The sequence below is a fragment of the Meles meles genome, chromosome 20, assembly GCF_922984935.1.
Source record: "Meles meles chromosome 20, mMelMel3.1 paternal haplotype, whole genome shotgun sequence".
Lineage (NCBI taxonomy): Eukaryota > Metazoa > Chordata > Mammalia > Carnivora > Mustelidae > Meles > Meles meles.
In genome coordinates this window covers 56,135,012-56,161,259 of record NC_060085.1, presented here as the reverse complement: position 1 = coordinate 56,161,259, position 26,248 = coordinate 56,135,012, and the positions used below count along the sequence as shown (strand labels likewise).

At 45.7% G+C, this 26,248-nt stretch overlaps 1 protein-coding gene across 1 annotated transcript in view; it reads left to right on the top strand.

Annotated features, from left to right (window-relative positions):
• The window catches only part of C20H3orf20 (chromosome 20 C3orf20 homolog), an 84,571-nt gene extending 61,530 nt beyond the window's left edge, over window positions 1-23,041 (top strand). The window contains exons 12-16 of the mRNA XM_045991858.1: window positions 11,022-11,325; window positions 13,336-13,443; window positions 14,725-14,867; window positions 22,154-22,288; window positions 22,945-23,041. Coding sequence (XP_045847814.1) covers window positions 11,022-11,325; window positions 13,336-13,443; window positions 14,725-14,867; window positions 22,154-22,288; window positions 22,945-23,041 — 787 coding nt within the window. The remainder of the gene's footprint in view (window positions 1-11,021; window positions 11,326-13,335; window positions 13,444-14,724; window positions 14,868-22,153; window positions 22,289-22,944) is intronic.
• Window positions 23,042-26,248: the final 3,207 nt, after the last annotated feature.

Below are 26,248 nucleotides of genomic sequence, written 5' to 3'. Positions count from 1 at the left end.
CCTGCAGGGTCCCTCCCTCCCAAAACAATCTTGAGGGTCCATTTAGTTTCTGACCATGCTTCCACTCTTCCTGTCCTCTTTGATATGGTCATCTCTCTACATTTAGCTGTAGGTAGTCTATTTTGCCAGTCTTCGGGTTGTTTTCTGAATCTGTTACATCTATATACACTGATATGGGTGTTATCTAGTTGTGTCTGTGGGACAGGTGAGCTTAAGGTCCTCCTACTCTCCCATCTTGTGCATTTATTTTATTGTAACTGAAGTCAAGCATCTTTTATAATTTCTTTTTTCAATTTTTTATTGTGGTATAAAATGCATATAAAATAAAAATACATATAAATATAAAATTTATTGTGGTATAAAGTCCATATAAAATAAAATTTCAATTTTTTATTGTGGTATAAAATGCATATAAAATAAAAATTATATATCATATTTAAGTGTATTCATTTCAGTGGTATTAAATACACTCATAATGTTATATGACAATCACCACTGTCCATCTCAGAACTCTTTTCATCTTATAAAACTGAAACTCTGTCCCCATTAAACACTAACCCCTCATTTCCTCTCCCCCAGCCTCTGGCAACCACCACTCTACTTTGTTTTTATGACTTTGACTACTGTAACTACTTTATATAAGTGGAATCACGCAGTATTTGTTGTGTGTGACTGGCTTATTTTATTTAGCATAATGTCTTCCAGGTTCATCCATGCTTTGGTATGTGTCAGAATTTCCTTCTTTTTAAGGGCTGAATAGTATTCCATTATATACAGACCACATTTGGTTTATTCATTTATTTGTTAATGGATACTTTTAAAAACAATTTTAAAATTTCTTTTAAAAAGAGAGAGAGGAAAAAGGGAGAGAGAGAAAAAAAACAAACAAACCATAAGAGACTCTTACTGATAGAGAATAAACTGAGGGCTGATGGAGGGAGATGGGTGGGGGATGGGCTAGATGGGTGATGAGTATTAAGGATTGTTAAGTATTAAGGATTGTTAAGATGAACACTGGGTGTTGTATGTAAGTGACGAATCATTGAATTCTCCTCCTGAAACCAAAATTGCACTGAATGTTAACTAACTAGATAAAATTTTAAAAAGAAAAAAACAAACAAAAACAATTTCTTTCAATGTGTTGTAGTATTCATTATGTGAGCCTTTTGCTATCTTGGTTACATTTATTTCTAAGTATTTTATCTTTCTTGATGCTATTATAAGTGAAATTTTTTTTCTTAATTTCCTTTTCAGATTGTTCTTTACTAGTGTATAGAAATATAACTGACTTGTGCTTGTTAATCTTTTATCCCGACATTTTACTGAATTTATTAGCACTTATTGTTTGTGTGTGTATGTGTGTGCGTGCTCTTTAGGATTTTCCATATATAAATCATATTACCTGTGAATAGAAATAGTTTTATTCCTTATTTCCAATTTAGATGGCTTTTATTTTTTTTTTCTTGCCTAATTACCCTAGTTAGACCTTCCAGTACAGTGTTGAAGAGAAAAAGTAAAAGTGTAAATCCTTGTCTTATTCCTAATCTATAAGGGATAAAACTTTCAGTCTTTTACTGTTGAGTATGATGTTAGCAGTGAGTGTTTCATAAATGTCTTTCATCATGTTGAAAAAGTTCCCTTCTAATCCTAGTTTGTTGAATGTTTTTGTCGTGAAAGGGTGTTTGAATTATCAAATTTTTTTCTCTATCAATTGAGAGGATCTTGTGGTTTTTTATCTTCATTTTATTAAGGAGATGTGTTACCCTGATCAATTTTTATAAGTTGAACCACCCTTATGTTCCTTGAGTAAACCCTGCTTAGTCATGGTGTCTAATCCTTTTAATAGGTTATTGGACTTGGCTTGCTAGTATTTGTTTCATTGAGAATTTTTACATCTATATTCATAAATGGATATCCACCTGTATTTTTCTTTTTAAGTCTTTGGCTTTGTTATCCGGGTAATGCTGCCCTCATAGAATGAGTTAGGAAGTGTTCTTTCCTGTTCCACTTTTTAGATGAATTTGAGGACAATTGGTGTCAGTTTTCCAAGTGTTCAATATTATTCAAAAGTGAAACCATCTGGGGGCGCCTGGGTGGCTCAGTGGGTTAAAGCCTCTGCCTTCGGCTCAGGTCATGATCCCGGGGTCCTGGGATGGAGCCCCACATCGGGCTCTCTGCTCAGCAGGGAGCCTGCTTCCTCCTCTCTCTCTCTCTGCCTGCCTCTCTGCCTACTTGTGATCTCTGTCAAATAAATAAATAAAATCTTGAAAAAAAAAAGTGAAACCATCTGGTCCTGGGCTTTTCTTTGTTAGAAAGCTTTTTGGATTACTGATTCAATTTTTTTTACTTGTTAGAGGCTTATTCAGATTTTATACTTCTTCTTCAGTCAGTTTTGGTAGTTTATTTCTAGGAATTTATCCATTTCACTTAGGTTATCTAATTTGTTGATGTATAGTTCATAATCTTCTTATAATCCTTCTTATAATCCTTTTTAGTTTTGTAAGATCAGTAATAATGTCCCACTCTCATATTTAATTTAGTAATTTGAGTCTTCTCTCTTTATTCTTAGTCTAACTAAAATTAGTCAGCCTTATTGATCTTTTCAGAGAGCCAACATTTTTTCATTGTTTCTCTATATTGCCTTCTATTTCTATTTTCTTTATCCTCACTCTACTTTGATTTCTTTCCCTCTGCTAGCTTTGAGTTTAGATTGTTCTTGTTTTGCTAGTGTAATGTGAGGTTTGGTTATTGATTTGAGCTCTTTCTTCTCTCTTAATCAATGTATCCTATAAATTTTGTTATTTTGGGTTGTTTTGTTTTCATTAATTTCAAAGTATTTCCTAATTTTTCTTGTGATTTCTTTTCTCCATTGACTCTTTAAGAATGTGTTGCTTAATTTTCAATTTATGATTTTTCCAAATTTCTTTCTTTTAATGATTTCTAATTTTATTCCACTGTTGTTAGAGAAAATATTTTGTATGATTTCATTCTTTTTTAATTTACTGGTACTTTTTGATGGGTGAATATATAGTTTATGCTAGAGAATGGTACCTGTGCACTTGAGAAGAATGTGTATCTGCTATAGTTGAGTTAAATCTATCCATGTCTCTATGGGTAGTTAAATCTACCCATATCTTATTTGTCTACAGTGTTCTTTAAAATGTCTATTTTCTTGTTTATCTTTTCTCTAGTTGTTTTGTCTGTTTTTAAAAATAGGCTGTAAGATGAATGGATAAAGAGGATGTGGTATATATACACAATGGAATACTATGCAGCCATCAAAAGAAATCTTGCCATTTGCAACGACGTGGATGGAACTAGAGGGTATCATGCTTAGTGAAATAAGTCAATCGGAGAAAGACAACTGTCATATGATCTCCCTGATATGAGGAAGTGGAGATGCAACATGGGGGATTTGGGGGGTAGGAAAAGGATAAATGAAACAAGATGGGATTGGGAGGGAGACAAACCGTAAGAAACTCTCAGTCTCACAAAACATACTGGGGGTTTCCGGGGGGAGGGAGGTAGGGAGTGGGTGGTGGGGTTATGGACATTAGGGAGGGTATGTGCTATGGTGAGTGCTGTGAAGTGTGTAAACCTGGCGATTCACAGACCTGTACCCCTGGGGCTAAAAATACATTGTATGTTTATTAAAAAAATAATAATAAAACAAAGCAAAACAAAAAATAGGCTGTTAAAATCTCCAGCTAGAATTAGAGTAGAATTTTCTGTTTCTCCTTTCAATTCTGTCAGTTCATGCTTCATATATTTAGAGGCTGCATTATCATATTGCATACATATTCATAATTGTGTTTTTAATGAGATTGACCCTGTTCTTAATATATAATGCTTTATTTGTCTCCTGAAATAATTTTTTACTTAAAGTATATTTTTGTCTGGTATTAGTTTAACCACCACTGTTCATTTTTGGTTACTATTTCCTTGGAATTTGTTTCTATCTTTTTTACTTGCAACCTAGTTGTATCTTTGAGTCTTTTGTGGAGAGCATATACTTAGATCATTTCTTTCCCGTTCTGCCAATCTCTGACTTGTGTTGAAGATTTCAATCCATTTACATTTACAAGTAATTACTATTAAGGACTTACATCTTCCATTTTGTTATTGATTTTCCATAAATCTTATGTATTTTTTTGTTCCTTAATTCCTCCATTGTTGACTTTTATTTTTGTTTCTTCTTTTTACATGTGTTGGTGTGTGGTGTGATGCTTAATTTTGTTCCAACTTGATTAGGATAAGGGGGAAACGGTATCGTTGGGCGTGTCTGGGAATGTGCTTCTGCACTTGATCTTAGCCAAAAGGCCAAGAAGTGATTGTGAATGTGCTTCTGGAAGACACTGGCATTTGATTCAGTAGACAGAATAAAGAGATTCATCTTTACCAATGGGGATGAGCATCATCCAATCCACTGAGGACCTGAATAAAACAAAAAAGCAAAAGAAAAGTGAATTCCTTCTCTCAATTCTTGAGCTGGAAAGTCCAATTCTTCCTGCCCTCAGACATCAGAGCTCCTGGTTCTTGGGTCTTTGGATGTTAGGACTTACACAGCAGCCTCCTAGTTCTTAGGCTTTTGGCCTTGGAGTAGGAATTATACCATTGGCTCCCTTGGGTCCCAGGTCGTTGGACTCAGATTAAATTATACTACTGGATTCCCTGGCTCTGCTGCTTGTAAACAGCAGATTGTGGGACTTTTGGCTTCTGTAATCACATGAACCAACTCCTATAATAAAAATTTTCTCTGATATATATCCATATATATCCTGTTGGTTCTGTTTCTAGAGAGCCCTAAGTAATACATATAGTTTTTTAAAAAGATTTTATTTATTTGTTTTATTTGAGTGTGTGTGTGTGTGTGTGTGTGTGATTGTGTGTGTGTGTCTGTGTGTGTCTGTGTGTATGAGTGGGAGGGGGGCAGAGAGAGAGGGAGAGAGAATTTCAAGCAGACTCCTTGCTGAGCATGGAGCCCACATGGGGCCCAATTTCATGACCCTGAGCCAAAAATCAGGACCCAGACACTTAACCAACTGAGCCACCCAGGTGCCCCACATACAGTTTTGGTTCCCTTCTTATTTCCTTTTCTGTATAGTTTTTAGTTATTTTCTTAGTAGTTGGTCTGGGGATTTCAATAACAATCTAGCTTGAATTAATATAAATTTAGCTTCAAACGTCTACAAAATCTCTGCTCCTATACAAACTCACCACCCCACCCTGTTGTTGTTGTAAAAAACTATATCTTTATGCATCATGTGCCCAACTAACATAGATTTATAATTATTGTTTTATGTGTTTGTCTTTTAAATCATATAGGAAAAGAACAGAGTAGTTGTAAATATAATTATGCTGGTTTATATTTACTTATATAGTTAGCTTTACAGTGTTTTTTATTTCTTCATATAGTTAAATGTTACTGTCCAGTATTCTTCGATTTCAATCTAAAGACACTTTAGCATTTCTTTTGCAGCAGGTCTACTAGTGACAAAATCCCTCAGCTTTTATTTATCTTGGAATGTCTTGACTTCTCTCTCTTATTTTTTTTAAATTTTTTTATTTTTTAAAGATTTTATTTATTTATTTGACAGACAGAGATCACAAGTAGACAGAGATGCAGGCAGAGAGAGAGGAGGAAGCAGGCTCCCCGCTGAGCAGAGAGCCCGATGTGGAGCTCGATCCCAGGACCCTGAGATCATGACCTAAGCTGAAGGCAGAGGCTTAACCCACTGAGCCACCCAGGTGCCCCGACTTCTCTCTTATTTTTGAATGATAAATTTGCTTCATGTAGAATTCTTTGTTGGAGAGGTCTTTTTTTTCTTTCAGCACTTTACATATGTCATTCTGGTGCCTTCCAGCCTCATGATTTTTTATGAGAAACTGGCTGTTAATTTTATTAAGAATCCCTTGTAGGTGATGAACCACTTTTGTTGCTTTCAAAATTCTCTTTTTGTCTTTGACTTTCAACAATTGTATTATAATGTGTCTTTCTGTGGATCTCTGAATTTATCTTACCTAGATATTGTTGAGCTCCTTAGAAAGACATATTTTGGAGCGTTTTTGGCAATTATTTCTTCAAATATTCTTTCTGCTCCTTTCTTTCTTGTCCTTCTGGAACTCCCATTGAGTGTATCGTGGCATTCTTGATGGTGTCCCCCATGTAACTGAAGCTCTCCTTATTTTTCTTTGTTCTTTTTGCTTTCTGTTCCTCAGACTGGATAATCTTAATTGGCCTGTCTTCAAGTCTGCTGATTCTTTTTCCTGACTATTCAGATCTGCGGTTGAATTTTTCATTTCATTTATTGTACTTTTCAACTCCAAAATTTCTAGTTAGCTTATTTTATACTTTTTATACCTTCATTGATATTCCCTGTTTGGTAGGACATTGTCTCCCTGGTTTCCTTTAGTTATTCATTCTCAGTTTCCTTAGTACTTTGGGCATAATTAGGACAGTTGATTTGTAGAACTTTATTTAATTAATTAATTAATTTAATTAATGGTTGGAATTCCTCGGGGATAGTTTTTCTTCATTCCTTTTTTCTTGTTTCTTTCAGTGCTTCATAACTTTTTGTTGAAAATTGAACATTTTTAATATCATAATGTGGTAATTCTGGAAATCAAATTCTTCCTTCTTTCCAGGCTTTATTTTTGTTGCTCATAGTTTGTAGTTGTTTAGTGACTTTTCTAGACTACTTTTATAAAAGACTACATTCTTTGTCATGTGTGGTCATAAAGTCTCTGTTTAGCTTAGTGGTCAACTAGTGAAATTTGACAGACTTCTTAAATACCTGGAGCCAAATAATAAATAAATGAATGAATAAATAAATAAATAAATAAATAAATAAAATAAAAAACACTCTCCTAGTCTTTGCAGATTAACTGTGTTGAGGTACACCCCTTCAGTGCTTTCAGTCAGGCTGTTTGCATCTCTGCTTTGTCCTTCATGTCCCACATTGGCAGAGACCAAATGTCATCCAGATATGAAAGACTAGAGTATTCTCAGGTTTCTCTAAACATGGTTCCAACCCTGGACATGTATGTGCCCCTTTAGATTCCCTAGTATATGTGGAAACCTACAAAGTCTTTATGCCCACCCCTCCATGTATTTTTCCCCCAGCATCTTCTTCCCAGGTTGTTTCATTTGCATACCATGTGCCTGTCTGTTATCCCTTAAACCAGGAGGTTGCATCTCCCATACTTCCTTTTAAATGATTTTAACAGATGCTGTCCAGGAGAAAGTTCCAAGGTGAGCAAAACAAAGGCAAGCCCCTTAGCCAGTCCTTTAGGGAATCTCCAGACGTGCCAAACCACGTAATCACAGTTCCTTGAGAGCAAAGTCCATACTACCCTCTCTGGTATCAGCCAACCACTCTAGGAACATGGGCTGCCGTCCTCACAGATGCCACCAAGGTGGAGAGTGGGGGGATAGGAAGTGAGTAAGTTAAAACACCGCAGTACTCTCTTTTTTTTTTTTTTCATTTTATTTATTTTTTCAGTGTAACATTCTTTTGCACAACACCCAGTGCTCCATGCAAAACGTGCCCTTCCCATTACCCACCACCTGTTCCCCCAACCTCCCACCCCTGACCCTTCAAAACCCTCAGGTTGCCCCAACCTCCCACCCCTGACCCTTCAAAACCCTCAGGTTGTTTTTCAGAGTGCATAGTCTCTTATGGTTCGCCTCCCCTCCCCAATGTCCATAGCCCGCTCCCCCTCTCCCAATCCCACCTCCCCCCAGCAACCCCCAGTTTGTTTTGTGAGATTAAGAGTCATTTATGGTTTGTCTACCTCCCAATCCCATCTTGTTTCATTTACTCTTCTCCTATCCCCCTACCCCCCCATGTTGCTTCTCCATGTCCTCATATCAGGGAGATCATATGATAGTTGTCTTTCTCCGATTGACTTATTTCACTAAGCATGATACGCTCTAGTTCCATCCACGTCGTCGCAAATGGCATGATTTCATTTCTTTTGATGGCTGCATAGTATTCCATTGTGTATATATACCACATCTTCTTTAGCCATTCATCTGTTGATGGACATCTAGGTTCTTTCCATAGTCTGGCTATTGTAGACATTGCTGCTATAAACATTCGGGTACACGTGCCCCTTCGGATCACTATGTTTGTATCTTTAGGGTAAATACCCAGTAGTGCAATTGCTGGGTCATAGGGTAGTTCTATTTTCAACATTTTGAGGAACCTCCATGCTGTTTTCCAGAGTGGTTGCACCAGCTTGCATTCCCACCAACAGTGGAGGAGGGTTCCCCTTTCTCCACATCCTCGCCAGCATCTGTCATTTCCTGACTTGTTAATTTTAGCCATTCTGACTGGTGTGAGGTGATATCTCATTGTGGTTTTGATTTGTATTTCCCTGATGCCGAGCGATGTGGAGCACTTTTTCATGTGTCTGTTGGCCATCTGGATGTCTTCTTTGCAGAAATGTCTGTTCATGTCCTCTGCCCATTTCTTGATTGGATTGTTTGTTCTTTGGGTGTTGAGTTTGCTAAGTTCTTTATAGATTTTGGATACTAGCCCTTTATCTGATATGTCGTTTGCAAATATCTTCTCCCATTCTGTCAGTTGTCTTTTGGTTTTGTTAACTGTTTCCTTTGCTGTGCAAAAGCTTTTGATCTTGATGAAATCCCAATAGTTCATTTTTGCCCTTGCTTCCCTTGCCTTTGCCGTTGTTCCTAGGAAGATGTTGCTACGGCTGAGGTCGAAGAGGTTGCTGCCACTGCAGTACTCTCTTACCAAAATAGAGCAGTTTCTTTCTTCATTAAGCATTCCTTGACTGTGGTAAGTTTTTAAATTCATTTCCAGAGTTCTGATAAAGTTGATTCTGACAGTTTTTTCCAGCTTACTTTTTGCTTTAGTGAAGGAACATAGATTTGGGGTTCTCTACTTTGCTGTTTTTTGCTATGCCACTCTTATATTTGTATAATTTTAAAAATCATTTTTGGGGCACCTGGGTGGCTCAGTTGGTTAGGCATCTAACTCTTGATTTCAGCTTGAGTCATCATCTCAGGGTCATGGGATCAGGCACCATGTAAGGCTCTGTGCTCCGCAGGCAATCTGCTTGAGGATTCTCTCCCTCTCCCTCTGCCCCTCCCCCTGTTTGCACTCTCTTGCTCTCAAATAAATGGGTGAATCTTTTAAAAAATCATTTTTATATAATTTTCTGTGAATTGTGTATTCACTTACTTTGTTCATATTTTGCTGGGTTATTAACTTCTTCTAACTCATTTACAATATTTCACTTAGTAGAGAAACTAACCACTTGTCTGTGATGGAAGTTTCATATACATATTTCCCGGTTTGTCATTTGTCATTTGTCTTTGTGATGGTTTTGCCACTCAGGTCTTTTCATTTTTCTTTTGTGTAGTTAAATTTATCAGTATTTTTCTTTCATGGCTTTTGGACTTAGGAATCCTAATTATCAAAGGCTTTCCGTACTCTAAAACTATAAGATGATTCATCCCTATTTTCTATTAGAATGTTCATGGCTTAATTTTCTCACATTTAAATTCTTGATCCATTTTAGATTTATCTTAGTGTGAGTTGTGATTAGTAGATCTAAACTTTTTTCTCCAAGATATTCATATTCTTAAAGAAGAGATATTCTTAAGCTTAGCAAGTGTTTATTAGTATCAGGCAGTTTCTGTGAAAATATGAATAGTTGAATTACTGGCATTGATCTTGTTTTAGGATGGCCTGGTTTTTAATCCTAGCCCTTGTCATTTAATCACTGTATGAACTCGGATAACCCATTCACCCAGTGGGAATCTTCTGTTTTCCAATCTGTAAACAGTGATAGTAGTTTCTGCCCAGACTATCACATAGGGTTATTACAAAATTAGCCAAGACAATGTCTATGCCAGGGTCTGTGGGTGCGTACAATGCTAACCACAGTGTAAGACAGTAGTAATGATAAGAATAAAATCATAGCAGCACTCTGTATTTGAATGGTACTCATTCCCACTTAAATACAATAACGCTGAGACAACCCAGTGCAGTGTCTGGCACATAATAGGTACCTGATTAGTATTTGTTTGCATATTTATTGAATCTCTATTGAATCTTTACTATCTGCCGAGAACTATTATTTATTTCACTGAGCAAAACACTCCAGACTCATGAACTCATGAAATTTATGTTCTGTTGGGATGGAGAAGTACAATAATCAAAATAAATAAAATGTATGGTATGTGCTCTAGTGAGCAATGCTAAGGAGAAAAAATAGCCAGGGAGAGGGAAAGAGTATCGAGGGTTGAGAGGTGCAATTCCAAATAGGACAGTCAGGGAAAGCCTATCTGACAAGTTGACATTTGCATGAAGATATAAAGGAGGTGGGAAAGAAAGTGAGTTGTGTGGTGGCTGCCTAGGGAGAGAGCCAGGCAGGCAGAGCAAAGGCCCTAAGGCTGGGAGATTAGCAGAGGCTAGAGCGACTGAGCACAATAAGCAAAGGTGAGAATATTGGAGAGTAAGAAAGGGCAAGAGACTGAGGAAGGAGACCAGATCATGCACAGCCTGGAAGGGCATCATGGGGAGATAGGCTTTTATTCTGTGAAAGGTGGAAGGCCACTGGGGCGTTTCAAAGAAATTAGTGACATGATGTGACTTGGGTTCTAACAGGAGCCAGGATCCCTCCGTCTGGTGAGTGCAGAATAGATTGAAGGGGAGCCAGGAAAGAAAGCGCCATTAGGAGCCCTTGCAGGCATCCAAGCAAGAAATGATGGTGGCTTGGGCCATGTCAGTTGGAGTGGGGGAGAAGGAACGTGGGTGGATTCTAGATCATTCTTGAACATAGAGCAGACAGGCTCACTGGTAGATTGGATGGGATGTGAGGTGTCAGAGAAAGAAAGAGGTTCAGGATGACTCCAAATTTTTTGTTGAGTGGATGAAGGAGTTACCAGTTTTACACCTGTGGAAACTGAGGCACACAGAGGTTAGGGGGCCCCATCCAAGGCCTGAGCACTGGCCTACTGAGCACTGGCCCATTGTCCCTCGTTGCAGAGGAAAGACTGGAGAGATGCGCAGCCCCACCAGGTGGGCAGCCTCACCCTCCGACTGCCCGCTGGTGCTGCGGAAGCTCATTCGCAAGGAAGACATTCGGGCCGGCTGCAGGTGCATGGTGAAGGCACCGCTGGTAACCGATGTGGAGCTAGAGCGCTTCCTGTCCGCACCCCGTGACCCCGGCCAGGTCCTGGTTTTCGGCATAGTCTCAAGCCAGAACCCCACCAGCACCGCACAGCTCCAGTGGCTGCTTGATACACTCTATAGTCACCGGCAGCAGGGCCGTGCCTCGCCCTGCATCCAGGTGGGTCCTGGGCCCGGCTGAGGAGGCCCCAGGTTCCAGGCATCGGGAGACCCAAGGGGGAGACCCCCACAGGGATGCTAGGACTGACTGAGCATCTGGCTGAGAGACTGCCCTTCGACCTCAGCACATGGCCCCCTCTCACTTCCCTTTCTCCTTGGAGCCTTTGCACACACTCTTCGACATGCTGTCGGCCGTGTTTTGCCTCTCTTCTCTCCCTCTGACTCATCCTCTTGTCCTAAGACGAATGTCACCACATTGAAGTGGGCACTCTTTCTGACCAAGAACTTTTCTGCCATTTTCATCCAGAGCCCTCCCCCTAGCTTGTGGTTATGTATTGGGGTGCGTGCTTGGGGCAGAAATGGACTCACCAATGGATGCTCAAGACACAAGAATGTTCACAGACTGTGGCCGAGTTCCTACTGTGTGTTGGCCTCATGCCAGACTCTAGAGGGGCCTCCCAGCATGGTGAGGCAACGGCTATAGCAGCCCTGAGCAGGGCCATGAAAGGCCAGCTCCGGGGGCTCAGGAGCTGGGAGCAGGGCCTGCCACCTCCAGAGAGTCGGGGACTCTCCCAGAATTGAGGGTTTGGGCAGGTGGGTGCCTGTCAGAGGCAGCAGCCTGTGCAAAGGTGATCAAGGGGTCCCTGTTCATTGTGGTTGAAGTCTCAAGGATCTGTCAGGGGCACATAGAACACTCCCAGTCCTGTCCTGGCTGCAGGGTCATTCCTGAGTCTCATCATCATCGTCCCTCAGTAGCCATCCCTGGCAGGGTTAGCAGAGTTCAGGGGTGACACAATCCCCACCCTGCCTGGAGCAGAGGATGCTGTGTGAGCATGTCAGCTTCATGTCCACCTGCTGACTTCCTTCAAGTCCTCTGGCCCTACGTCTTCTCTGGTCCACCGTCTGCCCCTTCTTCCTGCTTGGCATTGGAACCCTTCTGAGTAGACTCCAAAAGCCCTTTCACTGGTCTTGTACATCCAAGCTGTATATGTTTTCTAGAGTCAGCCCCAACTTACATAGACTTAGTGAACACTTATTGAGTCCTGCCCTATGCTCATTACTATATAGACATAGGATCCCTGCCCACATGGGAACTTAGAGGTGCCTTTAATCTACCTCAAGGCCATTAGTTATCTGTAAGCATAGGATGCAAGGCAGTCCAGCCCAGCGTGAGTAGCATGAATGGGGACAGGCCCTGACCTTGAATCTGAGGGAGGAGTGGGCAGTGGGATTTGAGGGATGTGGAGGATGGATCTGGAGAGAGGTGTCAGGTTTCATAGCGACTCTGGTTTCACCATTCCAGTGTATGTGATTAAGGCAGAAATGTTCCCTAACATTGTCTCGCTCTGAAAGCTAGATTGCCAGATACAGTTCTGAATTTCACATTTTAAATTGAAACATCAGGCAGGACAGCTGGAGGCACCTAGAATAAAAGGCAGATAAAACCAGGAAACATTATACATTAGCCATTTTCATGGGTTTGTAACATCCAGAAAGAAGGAGGGGAAAGAGACCAGCTTTACTCTGGATTGACAAAGCCCCACCTTGTGATGTAGGTTTGACTCAGGTCCCAGCGCTGGATCTAATGACAGGGAACTGTCTAGACGGGCAGCCAGCAGTGGGTAGAGGGTGGAGGAATCCTGAAAATGGGGATACCCATGAATATGGTATACCTTCAAATCTCAAGCAGGGCTTCTTCCAGGCAGAAGGAACAGTCAAGTCCTGCAGATGCGAGAGGGTGGAGCTAGTGGCTGTCCTGTGGTGAGGGGCAGTCATCTCCTTGACACCCTTCACCAGCAAAAGGCCCTAGATAGACCCAGATGCCTAGATGGTCGTGGCAATGGTCATGGGAGGTGTGTGTGCGGGAGCCGAACAGCCCATTGAGCAGGAGTGGGGAGGCGGTGTTGAATGGGGCTCCGGGACCTCACAGGAACCTGGCTAGCCTGAGAATGCAGGAATCAGTGCCTCCTCTTGGTGTAGGATGGACGGGCGCTTACTAATGTCTTGGCAGTGCCGACATGACCCCTACCGCCTCCTGCGGTATGACCTGGACAGCTCCCTGCAGAAGGACCCCCCCCTGCTGGTGAAGAAGTATGCTGTGTTGCCGGGGATGATTCTGGTGAGCTGGGGCCCACCAGGGGTGCAGCGCTAACCATCAGAAATGGGAGGGGAAAGGAGAGACCATCTGTGAGATCTGAGGCCCAGAGAGCTGAAGGCCTGACTGAGAGTCACCCAACACACAGAGTCAGGGCGGGAGTACAGTCTCCTGTTCCTGCCTGACCCCATGCGTCCCTCATCCTGGAAGACTCAAGCCATACCCGACCTAGAGAACCAAATTCTTTCCATCTGGTTTGTTTTGTTTTGTTTTAGAGATTATTTATTTATTTATTTGAGGGGTGGGGGAGGGGTAGAGGGAGGAAGAGAGAAAGAATCGTCAAGCAGACTCTCCACTGAGCATGGAGCCCCATGCAGGGCTTGATACCAGGACCCTGAGATCATGACCTGAGCCAAAATCAGGAGTCGGACATTTAACTGACTGAGCCACCCAAGTGCTCCCTTCTTCATCTGTTTTTAATTAACTTTTTACCAAAAACAGGTCATTGTGTAAAAAATATATATATACACACACACATATATGCATTATAGAAAATTTAGAATATATAATTGAGAAAATAATGACTTCCCCATATTACACAGATTGCCTCATTTGTTGCTAGATCCAACACAGTCGGAACATCTGGGCCAGACCTGTGGTGTGCCTCTAGCTTTTTCAGTCTTTTTTCTGACTTTGGGGTCCCGCTTTCGTAATTGTGATTTTATCCATTACATGAGAATCTGTCATTTGATTTCTCTGCCTGTGAGCCTTTTGTTGGACATTTAGGTTATTTCTGGGTAGGTTTACATAACAAATAACACGCTCATGGACACCCTTGCGCAGAAATCTTTAGACACATGTCTACTTGCTGGAGACTGACATTAGAGAGTGGGGGTACAGAGAGCAGTAGGACAAGATCCCTGCCCTCCAGAGGCTCCCATCCCATGGGAACAGGGATAAGTGGGCCAGCCAGCTGTAGGTGGGTGTGGTGGGACCCTCTGAGCAGGAAGAAACCCTTCCGGCCCCAGGTCCCTGGAGCGCTTGAGTGTGAAGGGGCATCTGAGCAGGTGGGCTGGCAGGGGGCAAAGGTTGGGATGGTGGGGCTGCCCCCTGACTTGAAAGGCCTGGATGGGGAACACCTGACTGGGCAGCTTGGGGAAGGCAACACCCTTTCCCCCACCACCAAAACCACCAGAGAAAGGCCTGGCTTCCGGCACAAGCTCCGAGGGCCCATGGCACGGGCCTGAGAGTCAGTGCTGGGGTGCTGAGGGCCCCTCCCACTGTGTGCTTCCTGTGGATCCACAGATGTTCGCCGGGGGGAAGCTCCTTTTTGGTGGCTGTGTTTTGAATGGATATGGCTTCAGTAGGCAGAATCTGCTGAAACAGATCTTCCAGGCTCGACAAGACTGCAAGATGGGCTACTTCCTGCCAGACAACTACAAATTTAGGTAAAATGGGAAAAACCTGGGATGCAGGGCAGGCATGGAGTGGGCCTTATTATGGGAGGGACACTGGTGAGGAGAGAAGCTGGCCGCAAGCAGAAGACTTCTCAGGTTAGCAAGGGGGAGTGAGGTCATGCTGTTGGTTTCTCTGAAACACAAGCTGGAGAGAAGGTCCCTCTGGAGAAAGGGGAACACGGGATGGTTTGCACAGTGCCGGAAATCATGAAGACAGGTTCGAGTAGGCGTCCTGGTGATTCCTCCACCTTTTTTTCCCCATCATGCCCTACCCCATCTGTGTGTAATCCCTGTCCTGCTTCTCTGTTTCCAGCAGGGCCACGTAGATAAGGGTCCCTCATGAAGTGAGCTCAGGCCCTTGGGAAGGGAAGTAGGGTGGTGCTGGCTTGAGACTGCCTCTTGGCCACTGAGTGTAGGCTTTTTTTTTTTTTTAATTTTTCTTTATTTATTTGACAGAGAGAGAGATCACAAGTAGGCAGAGAGGCAGGCAGAGAGAGAGGAGGAAGCAGGCTCCCCGCGGAGCAGAGAGCCCGATGCGGGGCTCGATCCCAGGACCCTGAGATCATGACCTGAGCCGAAGGCAGTGGCTTAATCCACTGAGCCACCCAGGCGCCCCGGCTTTTTTTTTTTTTTTTTTTTAAGATTTTATCCATTTATTTGACAGAGAGAAATCACAAGAGAGGCAGGCAGAGAGAGAGGAAGGGAAGCAGGCTCTCCGTTGAGCAGAGAGCCCGATGTGGAACTCGATCCCAGGACCCTGAGATCATGATCTGAGCAGAAGGCAGCGGCTTAACCCACTGAGCCACTCAGGCGCCCTGAGTGTAGGCTTTTCAACCAGGTAACACCCATCTATTGAGTGCCTCCCAGGGCCAGCTTGGGTGAGATAAACAAAGGTTGGTCTCTTGGCTCAAGAAGCATGCAGCCTCGTCCAGGGAAGGAGCCCACAGTTTTTGACATTGCTGGAGGCTATGTTAGGAGTGGATTCTGAAATGCGTGCGCTGTACAGTGCAGTGAAAACCTTACTGAGTCAGGGGTCCCAAGAAAAGTCAGGAGCCCCATCTCTGGTCTTTATAGGCCAGGGGACCATTTGCCTCCCTAATCCTCACTGTCCTCACCTTTAAAAAGAGGATGATAATTCCCACCTCTTATGAAAATGTTTTTGCCAAAGTGTTGTATAAACTATTAAGTGAGGGCACCTGGGTGGCTCAGTCATTAACTGACTGCCTTTGGCTCAGGTTATGATGCCAGGGTCCTGGGATCAGGCCCCTCGTGAGGCTCCCTGATCAGCGGGAAGCCTGCTTCTCCCTCTCCAAATCCCCCAGCTTGTGCTCCTGCTCTCTCTGTGAAATAAATAAATAAAAGCTTAAAAAAAACCATAACGCGAGTAGCAAACACATATCCAAAGCATTACCTGCCTGAACACAGGGGCTCCCTGTGTCTGCACCCCTAGCACACAAAGTCCAGACAGCAACCCTACCCCACTCCCACCAGGACCCTCAGCTTTCTAGGAGTCCTGGAGTCAGTTTTTCCCCAGCGCACTGAGTTCGAGTCATGCCAGAATGTCTGCCAGACCCTAAAGAGGTTCCTCTAGGAGGAACTGTAGCAGTCACACCCTGGACCACATAGTAGAGAAGGCAGGATCCCCAGGAGCCCAGAGACATCAGGGAGGGCAGATGCTGCCAGGTGCAGAGAGCAAAGTCACTGAGCCCCCACCACCTGAGACTGGAGGACGGTTTGGGGTAGCTTACTGACAGTCCCAGGGAAAAAGAGAAATGGAGGCTCTGGGTCTGCTCAGGTTCAAGAAAGAACTATACCAAAAACAGAGGGAGTGGGAGGATGCCATCCAGGGGTCCCAAACTGAGGATGAGTGGAAGCCACTGGAAGGTGCCGAAGACAGCAAGCAAAGGCATTTTCAGAGACATTTGACTAATGGGGTGTTTGGGCGTGTGGTAGATGGGGGGAGTGAGAGAGGCCCAAACTAGTTACAAGCAGATGTAGCTCTTTATTTGGCTGCCAATGTCCTTAAAAGGACCACTTACCCTCTCTGCCTCAGCTGCTTTGTCCGTAGAGCAAGAATTAGCATAGTTTTCTCTGCACTGGGTCGTGAGGATTGGGTGAAGTCAGGCATGTGTGAGACCCTGGCACATCACTACCTCCTATTACAAATTACAGTTGTGGCTGCTCTCACTGTTACTTCATGAATTCTAGGCTCCTAATTTGTTACATGCGAGGGTTCGGAAAGGACTTCATGCTCACAACTTGAAGATTTTAGTTAAGTTTTGAGGAACGGTGGGGAGAGAACTAACAAACTACACACACATAGACACACACAAATACACACAGACGCACACACAGATGCCGACAAAAACGCACGCAGATACACACACACAGACACATACACAGAGAGACACACAAACACACAGACACACTCATGTGGGCACAGTCCAGGTTTTTGAAAGTGGAAAGGGGAGGATTCGTGAGACTATAAACCAGTAGGACTCCTCTTAATTCTAGAATGGCCTATTAAGTTGGCAGTTTGAAGGCACTTAGAGAAAAAAGGGAATGGAATTCGACGAGAAAATGTTGCCATAACAACAGTTCTTTTATCTACATCTGTGAAAGGAACCACCTCAAGCTCACACAAAAACCACACAGCCATTTCCTATCATTGTCTTCGAGGGTCTGGGGGCTGAGGGGGCTCAGCTAGGTAGTTCTTGCTTGGGGTCTCTCATGTGGTCATGTCAGAAGATGACAATGGCCGGAGTCATCTCAAAGACTTGCTCATTCCCATGCGTGGCCGTCCCTGCACTTGCAGCCAGAACACTTACACCTGGCTTTTCCGTATGGCCTGGGCTTCCTCAGATATGGCAGCTGGGTTCCAAAGCGAGTGTCCTGAGATGCAGCCATGTGGGAGCTGTGCTGCCTCCTAAGTCAGGTAGCATCCGCTTGCACTGCCTGTGGGTCCCTAGGGCCAGCCCACACTCAAAGGAGGGGAACGAAGCCACGCCTCTCGATGGGAGGGGTGTCAAAGAATTTCTGGATCTGTTCTACAGCCAGCCACTCATCCGATTCCTCTTCCAGCAGGGTAACTAGAATAGTAGTGAGATGCTTTCGGCCTAGAGTATCTAACTTTAAGGAAGACACTGGGTGAGATCGCTTGTGAGACTTTTGGTGAGATCCTTACGAACAAGGGGGATCAATGTGGCTCAGGCAGCTGCTTGTTTGGCTACACCCAGCTAGTGGTGATCAGCCTGAAGGGCAAACCTCCGTGTTCGGCGTGTCCACTTCTCCCCTAAATATGTAACTTGGATGTGTTCCTGGAAGGCTAACTGATTAGTTGGCCCCTAGATGGGGAAGGATGACAGAACGGAGGTTTGCAGTAAGCTCAGCCACCAAGCGGTGGTTTGGAAGGAAGTAGAGCAAATGTTCGCTTTTGGTTTTGAGAGGTATATGGTCGGTGGATGTGGAAAGTGCCAGCATGATAGACCACTTTGTTGAAAAGGCATCTTAGAAGTCAGAGCTTGCGGTGTAGCACAAGGGAGATGCAGTTTCTGGAATGCTAGTGTTTTCATTTCTGGGTCCTCTGTTACAAGAGGGAGCTGGCAGGCAGCCTCACATCCAGAGCTCTGGTGGGAGGGTGCCCTCACTGTCCCTGTGTGGGAATCATTTCTTCCTTGCCAGAGTAGACTTTCAGTGTGCTTGGTTTTGTACAGCTCTAGTGCAAGGATTCAAGGCAGGGACGTGAGAGGGAGAGGAGACAGGTCTACAGAGTAAATGCAGTGAGGTGGGCAGAGCTGGAGGACAGATCCAGAAGGCCTGGGCTGCTCGCTGGGCACTCAGGGGCGCCAGCCACAGAGACAGCCCTCAGTCTGGGCTCGGGGTCCGTGAGGCCACCGTGGAGGAGCAAGGGCTGTGAGCAGGAAGAAGAGCTAGGTTTGTCTGTGGCCAGTGAAGGAGCTTGGCTGCCCAGGGAGGCAAGTCTCCCCACTGAGGCCTCACAAGCCCCAGCAGAGAACGGGGTGGCTCCCTGCTGGGAGTAGATGGGTTATGGCAGAGCAGAAGGGTAGGGGCAGGCCAGGCCAAGGACAGCTGAGGGGAGATTCATGCAGGCCTGACAAGCCAGCTCTGTCCTGAGGAGCAGGCCGTGGGTGGGGAAGGGGCTGCAGGTCCCTCTGCACCTGTTGAGCCAGGTTTGGGCCTGTTTGGGCCAACCCCAAAGGCCGGTTGTCCTGTATCACGTGGCCTACCTCCCTTCCTCTGTGTCCTTTGCTCAGCCCCAGGGCACGGCATATAGAACCCTCTTGGGCATTTTCATTGAATGATGACCTAGAGCTGATTTCTGTCCCTGGGAGGCAGAGGTCAGTTCAGACCGAAGAAGGGCTGCTTGACAGAGTGTCCACTGATAACCAGCCGCCCTGGTCATCCAGCCGCCCCTCATGTACCTTCAGTGATGGGAGGCTCCTCTCCCTGGAAGTAGCCCCTGCTTTTAACAGAAAAGTCCTGCCACTCCAAGTGCCTGCCCGGGCTCGTGCTCAGCACTGGGGATGTGGAAGTGAACACGATCTCTACCTGCTTCACCTTGGCCGATCCAAAGATGTGGAAGTCAATGAGAAAATGAGTGAAGGGGGCAGATCCTTAGAAGAATGCAAGTCACAACCACAGTGAAATACCACCTCATACCCATTAGGATGGCTACCATCAAATAAGCAAAACCAGCACATTTTGGCGAGGCCGTGGAGACATCGGAACGCACACGTGCCGTAGCCAGGACTGTGACACGGTGTAGCAGCTGTGGAGAACAGTACGGCGCGTCCTCGGAAAGTCAAACACAGAATTATGATCCAACAATTTCAGTTGTGGGTAGAAACCAAAAGAATTGAAAGTGGGGTTTCGAAGAGGTATTTGTATACCTGTGTTCATAGCAGCACTATTCATAATATCCAAGAAGAGGAAGCAACCTAAGCGTCCATCAGTGGACGAACGGATGAAGAAAATGTGGTCTGTGCATACAGTGGAATATTATCCCGCCTTAAAAAGGAAGGAAATCCTAGCATAGGCCACAACACGGATGCGACTCAAGGACACTGTGCTCAGTGAAATGAGCCTGTCACAAGAGGACGAACACTTACCTGAGGTCCCTGGAGAGTCAAATGCACAGAGAAGAAAGGAGGGTGGTGGCTGTCAGGGGCCGGGGCAGGAACCATGGGGAGCTGGTGTTTAATGCGGACAGAGTTTCAGTTTGGGAAGATGAAAAAGTCTGGGGGTAGATAGCGGCGATGGCTGCACAGCGATGTGAGTGTACTTAACACCGCTGCGCTAGGCATTGGCAAATGGGTCTATTTTATGTTATGTACTTTCAGTCACAACTTAAAAGTGGAGGGTTAGGGAAGATGCTCTGTGCGTGCTTGCAGCTGAGGGAGGGGGAAGGAGAGGGGCTGATTTGGTCTCCAGAGCCCACCCTCCCCACTCTGGTAACACCAGGTCCTATTCTCCATCCGCCCAGGGCCAGGCAGAGGAGACGGTCTCCCCAGCTGCCAGCGTGTTTCATTTGCCAACACAGCCCCAGGCCTGGTGGAGGGCCTCACCTGGGGACCCTGCCGATGCTGCCCGCGTCCTGGTCACCCTGACTCTCTCACTGTGAAACCTGCTATGGGTAGCTCTTACCTAGGGTTCCCTTTCCAGTGTCCCACTTGGCTGGACTGCCTTTCTCCATTTACCTGTGCTTTGAGTTCCTAGGAAATGCTGAGCTGTGACCCATCCAGGGGGCTGGACATGGGATTGAGGACAAGAGGAAGAGCCCTTAGCACCACCATGGTGCGTAGGAAGTCCCGACAGACTCACTCCTAGGATCTACTTCTCTAACACCTCTGTTCACCTGGGACCAGGAGCAGGGGAGACAGCTCAGCCCAAACCTCCATTTTTTTTTATCTTTCCAGGGTTTTCTAAACAATGGAGGATGCCCTCCTCTCCCCTCCCCTGCCTGTCTTTTTTTTTTTTTTTTTTTTTTTTTTTTTTTTTTATTTATTTGACAGAGAGAAATCACAACTAGGCAGAGAGGCAGGCAGAGAGAGAGGAGGAATCAGGCTCCCTGCAGAGTGGAGAGCCCGATGTGGGGCTCGATCCCAGGACCCTGAGATCATGACCTGAGTGGAAGGCAGAGGCTTTAACCCACTGAGCCACCCAGGCACCGCCCCCACCCCCGCTTGTCTTTTGTCCCTGAAATGCGCTGCCCTCAAGCAAGTGGTATAGCAGGGGCTCAACAGATAGGAAGAATAAGAATAAGAGGGCTTGGTCCTGTCTCCTATTCATTAGTTTCCTAAGACTCCTGTAACAGTGGTCCACAGACTGAGTAGCTTAAACTGAAATGTATTGTGTCATGGTTCTGGAGGCCACAGACAGAGGTGCAGGCAGGGAAGTGAGTGCTAAGGTGCTAGGGAAGGCCTTGGGCTTCTGGTAGTTCTTGGCTTTATGGCAGCATTATTACTCCAGGCTTCACGTGATGTTCTCCTGTCTGTGTGTCTGTGTTCACATTGCACCCCCCCCTTTTAAAAGATTTTATTTATTTATTTATTTATTTATTTATTTATTTATTTGACAGAGAAAGAGAGAGATCACAAGTAGGCAGAGAGGCAGGTAGAGGGGGAGGGGGAAGCAGAGAGCCCGATGTGGGGCTCGATCCCAGGACCCTGAGATCATGACCTGAGCCGAGGGCAGAGGCTTCAACCACTGAACCACCCAGGCTCCCGCCCCCCCCCCTTTTTTATTATAAGGATACCAGGTATGTTGAATTAGAGGTCCACCCTACTCTGGTATAAATTCCTCTTGACTCATGACATCTGCAGTGACCCTATTTCCAAACAAGGTCACAGTCTGGGATCCTGGGGGTTAGGACCCCACCAACCTGTGAGTTTGGGGAGGGGATACAAGCAGCCCATAAGACTGGACATGATGGCTTATTTCCCTGGCCTCCTGTGCTCTCTCTCCTTTGCTTTGGAGCCCTCCTGCCTCACTGGTGGTCCGTGCTGGTGCACAGGTGTTGTGACATAGAGTTAGTGATTCCACAGAGGCCGGAAAAGCCAAGCTCCGGGGGGTGTCTGGGTCCCCAGGGGTCGGTCAGGCTCTTCCACTACCCACCCTGGGGAAGAGAAGCCCTGCACCCTTTTCTCTGTTGGAGCTGGAATGTTAAATGGTCGCACCAAAGCAGTGCTGCAAACTCGGGACTCCCTCTGGCTGGGCCGCTGCTGAGCCTTGCCCTCCCTTCCCTGCCTCCCTTACAGTGTTCCAACCTCCACCCCGGTCCCGGAAGACCCTGACTCAGCCAAGAAAGCAATATCAGAAGATATCCAACAAAGCTTCTCTTCGTCGGCCATGGGGGACAAGGTGGAGGAGTCCCCTCCTGAAGCCGAGAAGAAGTAGGTGACCACCCCAGCCCCGGGGCCGAGGGGCCCTCCTGTGGTAACAGAAGGGGCATGGCTCACAGCAGGACCCCTGGCTCTGCCACAGGCCACAGAGTTCCTGTGGGGCGAAGTGGCTTTGGGCAAGTCACTTCCCCCTCCCCCGGGCGTGGGTCCTCTCCAGCCATCCCTGATCTGGCCCATTTCATCACCACCATGTCCAGCTGGGCACCAAGCCTGCTCCCTGGAGCTGCAGGCAGTGGTCTGGGTGGTGGAGATTGAGGTCTTGTGTAGACTCTGCTGTGAAACCCTACAACCCAGACCATCAATCTGCGAAGGGTAGACGCTGCCTGCCGTCTCCCTACAGGAAACTTTCTAGACCTGTCAGAAGTCTACTAATTTGGCCACATTGACTGAAGCAAATTACATATTCTGTGAGAGTGTAAAAATCACACATTTCTTATGAAAATAGAAAAGCAGACTTGTGAGCCCCTAGAAAGGTCACAGGTGCCGCTGGGACCTCCAGGTTGGAGCAACATCCAGAGGGCTTCAGCTGTGCAAGGCAGAGGGCCAGGCCCACTTCCGCTCAGGCCAGGGCAGGGCTCTGAGCGCTGTTTACACCAGTTCTCTCCATCCATTTCTCAGCATTTGCTTCTCTCTATTTTGATTTTTAGAACGAAATCGGCTGAAGTGGATTTGCCTGTTCTCAGCAAAGTCAGGAGGGGCAGTAAGAAGGTGGTCCCCTGGAAAAAACAGGCCTCCAGGAGGTGATGCTGGCCCTGTGGCTACCCAGAGCTCCAGGCCTGGACACAGCTCCTCTCGTGCCCACCCAGCCCTGCCTCCCGACTCCCCTACCCCCTTTCTCTGAGCCTCTGCATAATAAATAAGCATGTCTCCAGCATCTGGGTGAGGCCATGGGATAGGCTAGCTCCTACAAGGCCCCCACAGCCCTGCTCTAGGCTGAATTCATGGCAGCTTGGTTTCTCTGACCCAGAGCTTTCTCGGTAACCAGTTAAATCAGCCAGAAAATCCCACATCCCTGAGGAAACAGATGTCTCACTGCAAGGGGCCCAAGCCAAAGCATATATTAACTCTGAGGAGGTCGTGGATGGGACTGAGTGTGCCCTCCCACCCTTAACAGGGCGGAAAAGGGCTCTGCTTCTGGCCCAGGTGGGTAAGAGTGGATGAGGGAGAAGAGGGAGGGGAGAGACAGAGACGGAGAGGAAGAACAGATGGAAGGAAAGATGGAGGGAGAGATAAGAGAGCCAGTGAGAAGTGGGCGGGGCAAGGACTGAGGGAGGAGGAAACTAGGGAAGAGGGAGAATAAGGGAAAGGGGCACAGAATGGGATGGAAAAGATGGTGACAGTCCGCGTCTGGGGACCCTTTGGTGGTATCCCAAAAGCCAGAATTCCTGCGGCACCCCCGTGTGTTAATGTCCCCATGTAGCCCAGCCTCAGTACTCTTTGGTGGATTAGACACCCCTTCTGGAGCTGACAGGCCTGAAGAGTCCTTACCAGCATCAGGAGCCCTGAGATGGCAGCCCCCTCTGCACCTCTCAGCTGTTGACTACCCCCCGGTGGTAGTCACCAGCTCTGGGTCTGTTTGTCTGAGGCTCCCGAGAGCCACTTGCCAGAGCAGGGCCTGGACCCCAGACGGTCTGCCTGGTTCTCCAGACTCCGAAAAGAGTTCAGGCCCTGATCTGTGGGCTGTGTTTGGTGATGAGCTCTACACTCAACTACTTGTGCTCCTTTGGAATAGACGTTTTTCTCATCTGAATTTTTTGAGGTTTAATTTTTATCCTTTGTATCATTTAAAGGCTTGTTTTGAATTATACATGTATTCCCCTAAAAATGGATTTGAAATGACACGCTATGTTCTTAAGCCTGCATCTCTTGATACATAAGGGCTTGATATTTTCTAGGGGTCCTGGGCATCTAACTACTCTCCCCTCCATAACCCCCTCTCTGAGCATAAGGGCATATAAGGAATAGAAGGCAAGGGAAAACAAATTCTACCTTTGTCCTGGCATGCAGGCACTCTCCAGCCCCTCCGGCAGGACATTGGAATGGAGACACTGGCCCTCCTACCTCCCTCCCTGAACTGAACCCTTGGGCCTGGATGCTAAGTTGTGTACTTCAGAAGCTGTGTGCACAGGGACCACAGAACTATCTCTACAGGGCAGGCCCCAGTCTGACTCAGGTGCTTGCCACATAGAAAATAGGCCAAAAATATGCAGACTTGAGCAGGGATGTCTCCCACTGGTGAAATAGGGCCCAGTGAATATCCAGTGCTACATAATCAAATTGTCCCTTGAGGAGGGAGAAAAGGAGGAGCCCCTTTCTCCAGAGAAACACCAGGAGAGGAATATAAGGCTTCACCCCCTCAACAATGCCCCCAACAAACGAGGTATGATGGGAAGATGTGAAATCTGAGTCTTAAACTCTTGTCTCACTAGAGCAGCTAGACTTTTCCTTAAAGCTCCCTCCTGTCATATTCCTTGGATTAGGGAGGTCCAAGGCTTTCTAAAGCAAGAAGATGTAGCATGACTCGAGTGGACACTGCGGAGACGGCAAACACATGACATCCATGGTACCGTGTGTTCTGCCCGGGCCCCTGCAGGCATCATTAATCAATCACAACACTTTGAACTCAAGTGATGGTGCAGAAAATATCTTTAGCACAAAGGTCCAGGCAACCGCTGCCAGTTAACTACCAATTTTTGCCATTCATGGAGTAGTCTTCTCCTCTATCTGAACCTCAGTTTTTAGAAAGATTTCTTGGGGGAAGTGAGGGTGAAATTAGAGCCAGAGCCTAGATGTAGGTTTTGTTAGGAGGACTTGCTGTGTGCTATCTGTGTCAGCAGGGAAGTCAGGAGTAACCCAGTTACTCACCTCCTGGATACTCAGTCCACTAGGGGGACACTTAATGGTCAGTAGCCCCAAGACGTCTAAGAAATGGGAGCAGGATGCCCTTATCACTGAGCACTCTTTCCCCAATTCTTCTTCCAGGTGACCCATTCGAAAGCTCCCCAGAAAAGAGAAGATTATGAATAGACTCAAAGAAAATTAAAACTGGAAGGAAAACCAGGGATTAGGGCATCTAATCTCTCACTTTATAAAGAGGGAAACTGAGACCCTGAGAAAGGAAGGGACTGCCAGAAGCCATACAGTCAGCGTATGGTTGCATTAAGCAAAGACCTTGGTGCTGAATCCATTCTTTCTCCTCCAGCCAGTGCCAGAGGAAGAGGGAACCAGGCAAGACAAAGATCAGACTTCCATTTCCAACAATAATAGTATGGATTAAAGGGCCTGAAAAGCATTACATTGCGGGGGGGGGGGGGACCTGGGTGGCTCAGTTGGTTAAGCAGCTGCCTTTGGCTCGGGTCATGATCCCAGGATCCAGGGATTGAGCCCCACATCAGGCTCCCTGCTCAGTGAAGAGCCTGCTTCTCCATCTTCTGCTGCTTGCTGCTCTGTCTACTTGTGCTCTCTCTGCCAAATAAGTAAATAAATCTAAAAAAAATTACATTGCAAACCACATAGAAATGTTGAATAACATAAATCAAATACCCTTTTAATGCATATGGGACCTCACACGGTAGAAAGGAAAATCTACAGGTGGTGAAAAAAGGACTCAGGAAACCAACTAGTAAGCAAACACTCAAACCACAGCTGTCCTGAGGCTGTTTTGTTCATCCCAATGACCCAGAACCTGGCCTTTCTGGTTGTAGAGAGACATGAGACAAAACCTTGAGCCTGAACAAGACATCAAGCTTTAAATAAGACTCCCAAATATAAATCTGGGACCCTTGATATAAAATGACATGGGAATTTGAATATCTTAACCTTAGAGAAAAAAAAAGTTCTGGTTAAGGATTTCCCTATGATGTATAACCCAGGTCTGTCTTCAGAGAGATTTTGGGTTTACACATATATACGTGCTGTCCACGAGGTCTAGGAAACCCTCAGAATGCTTGG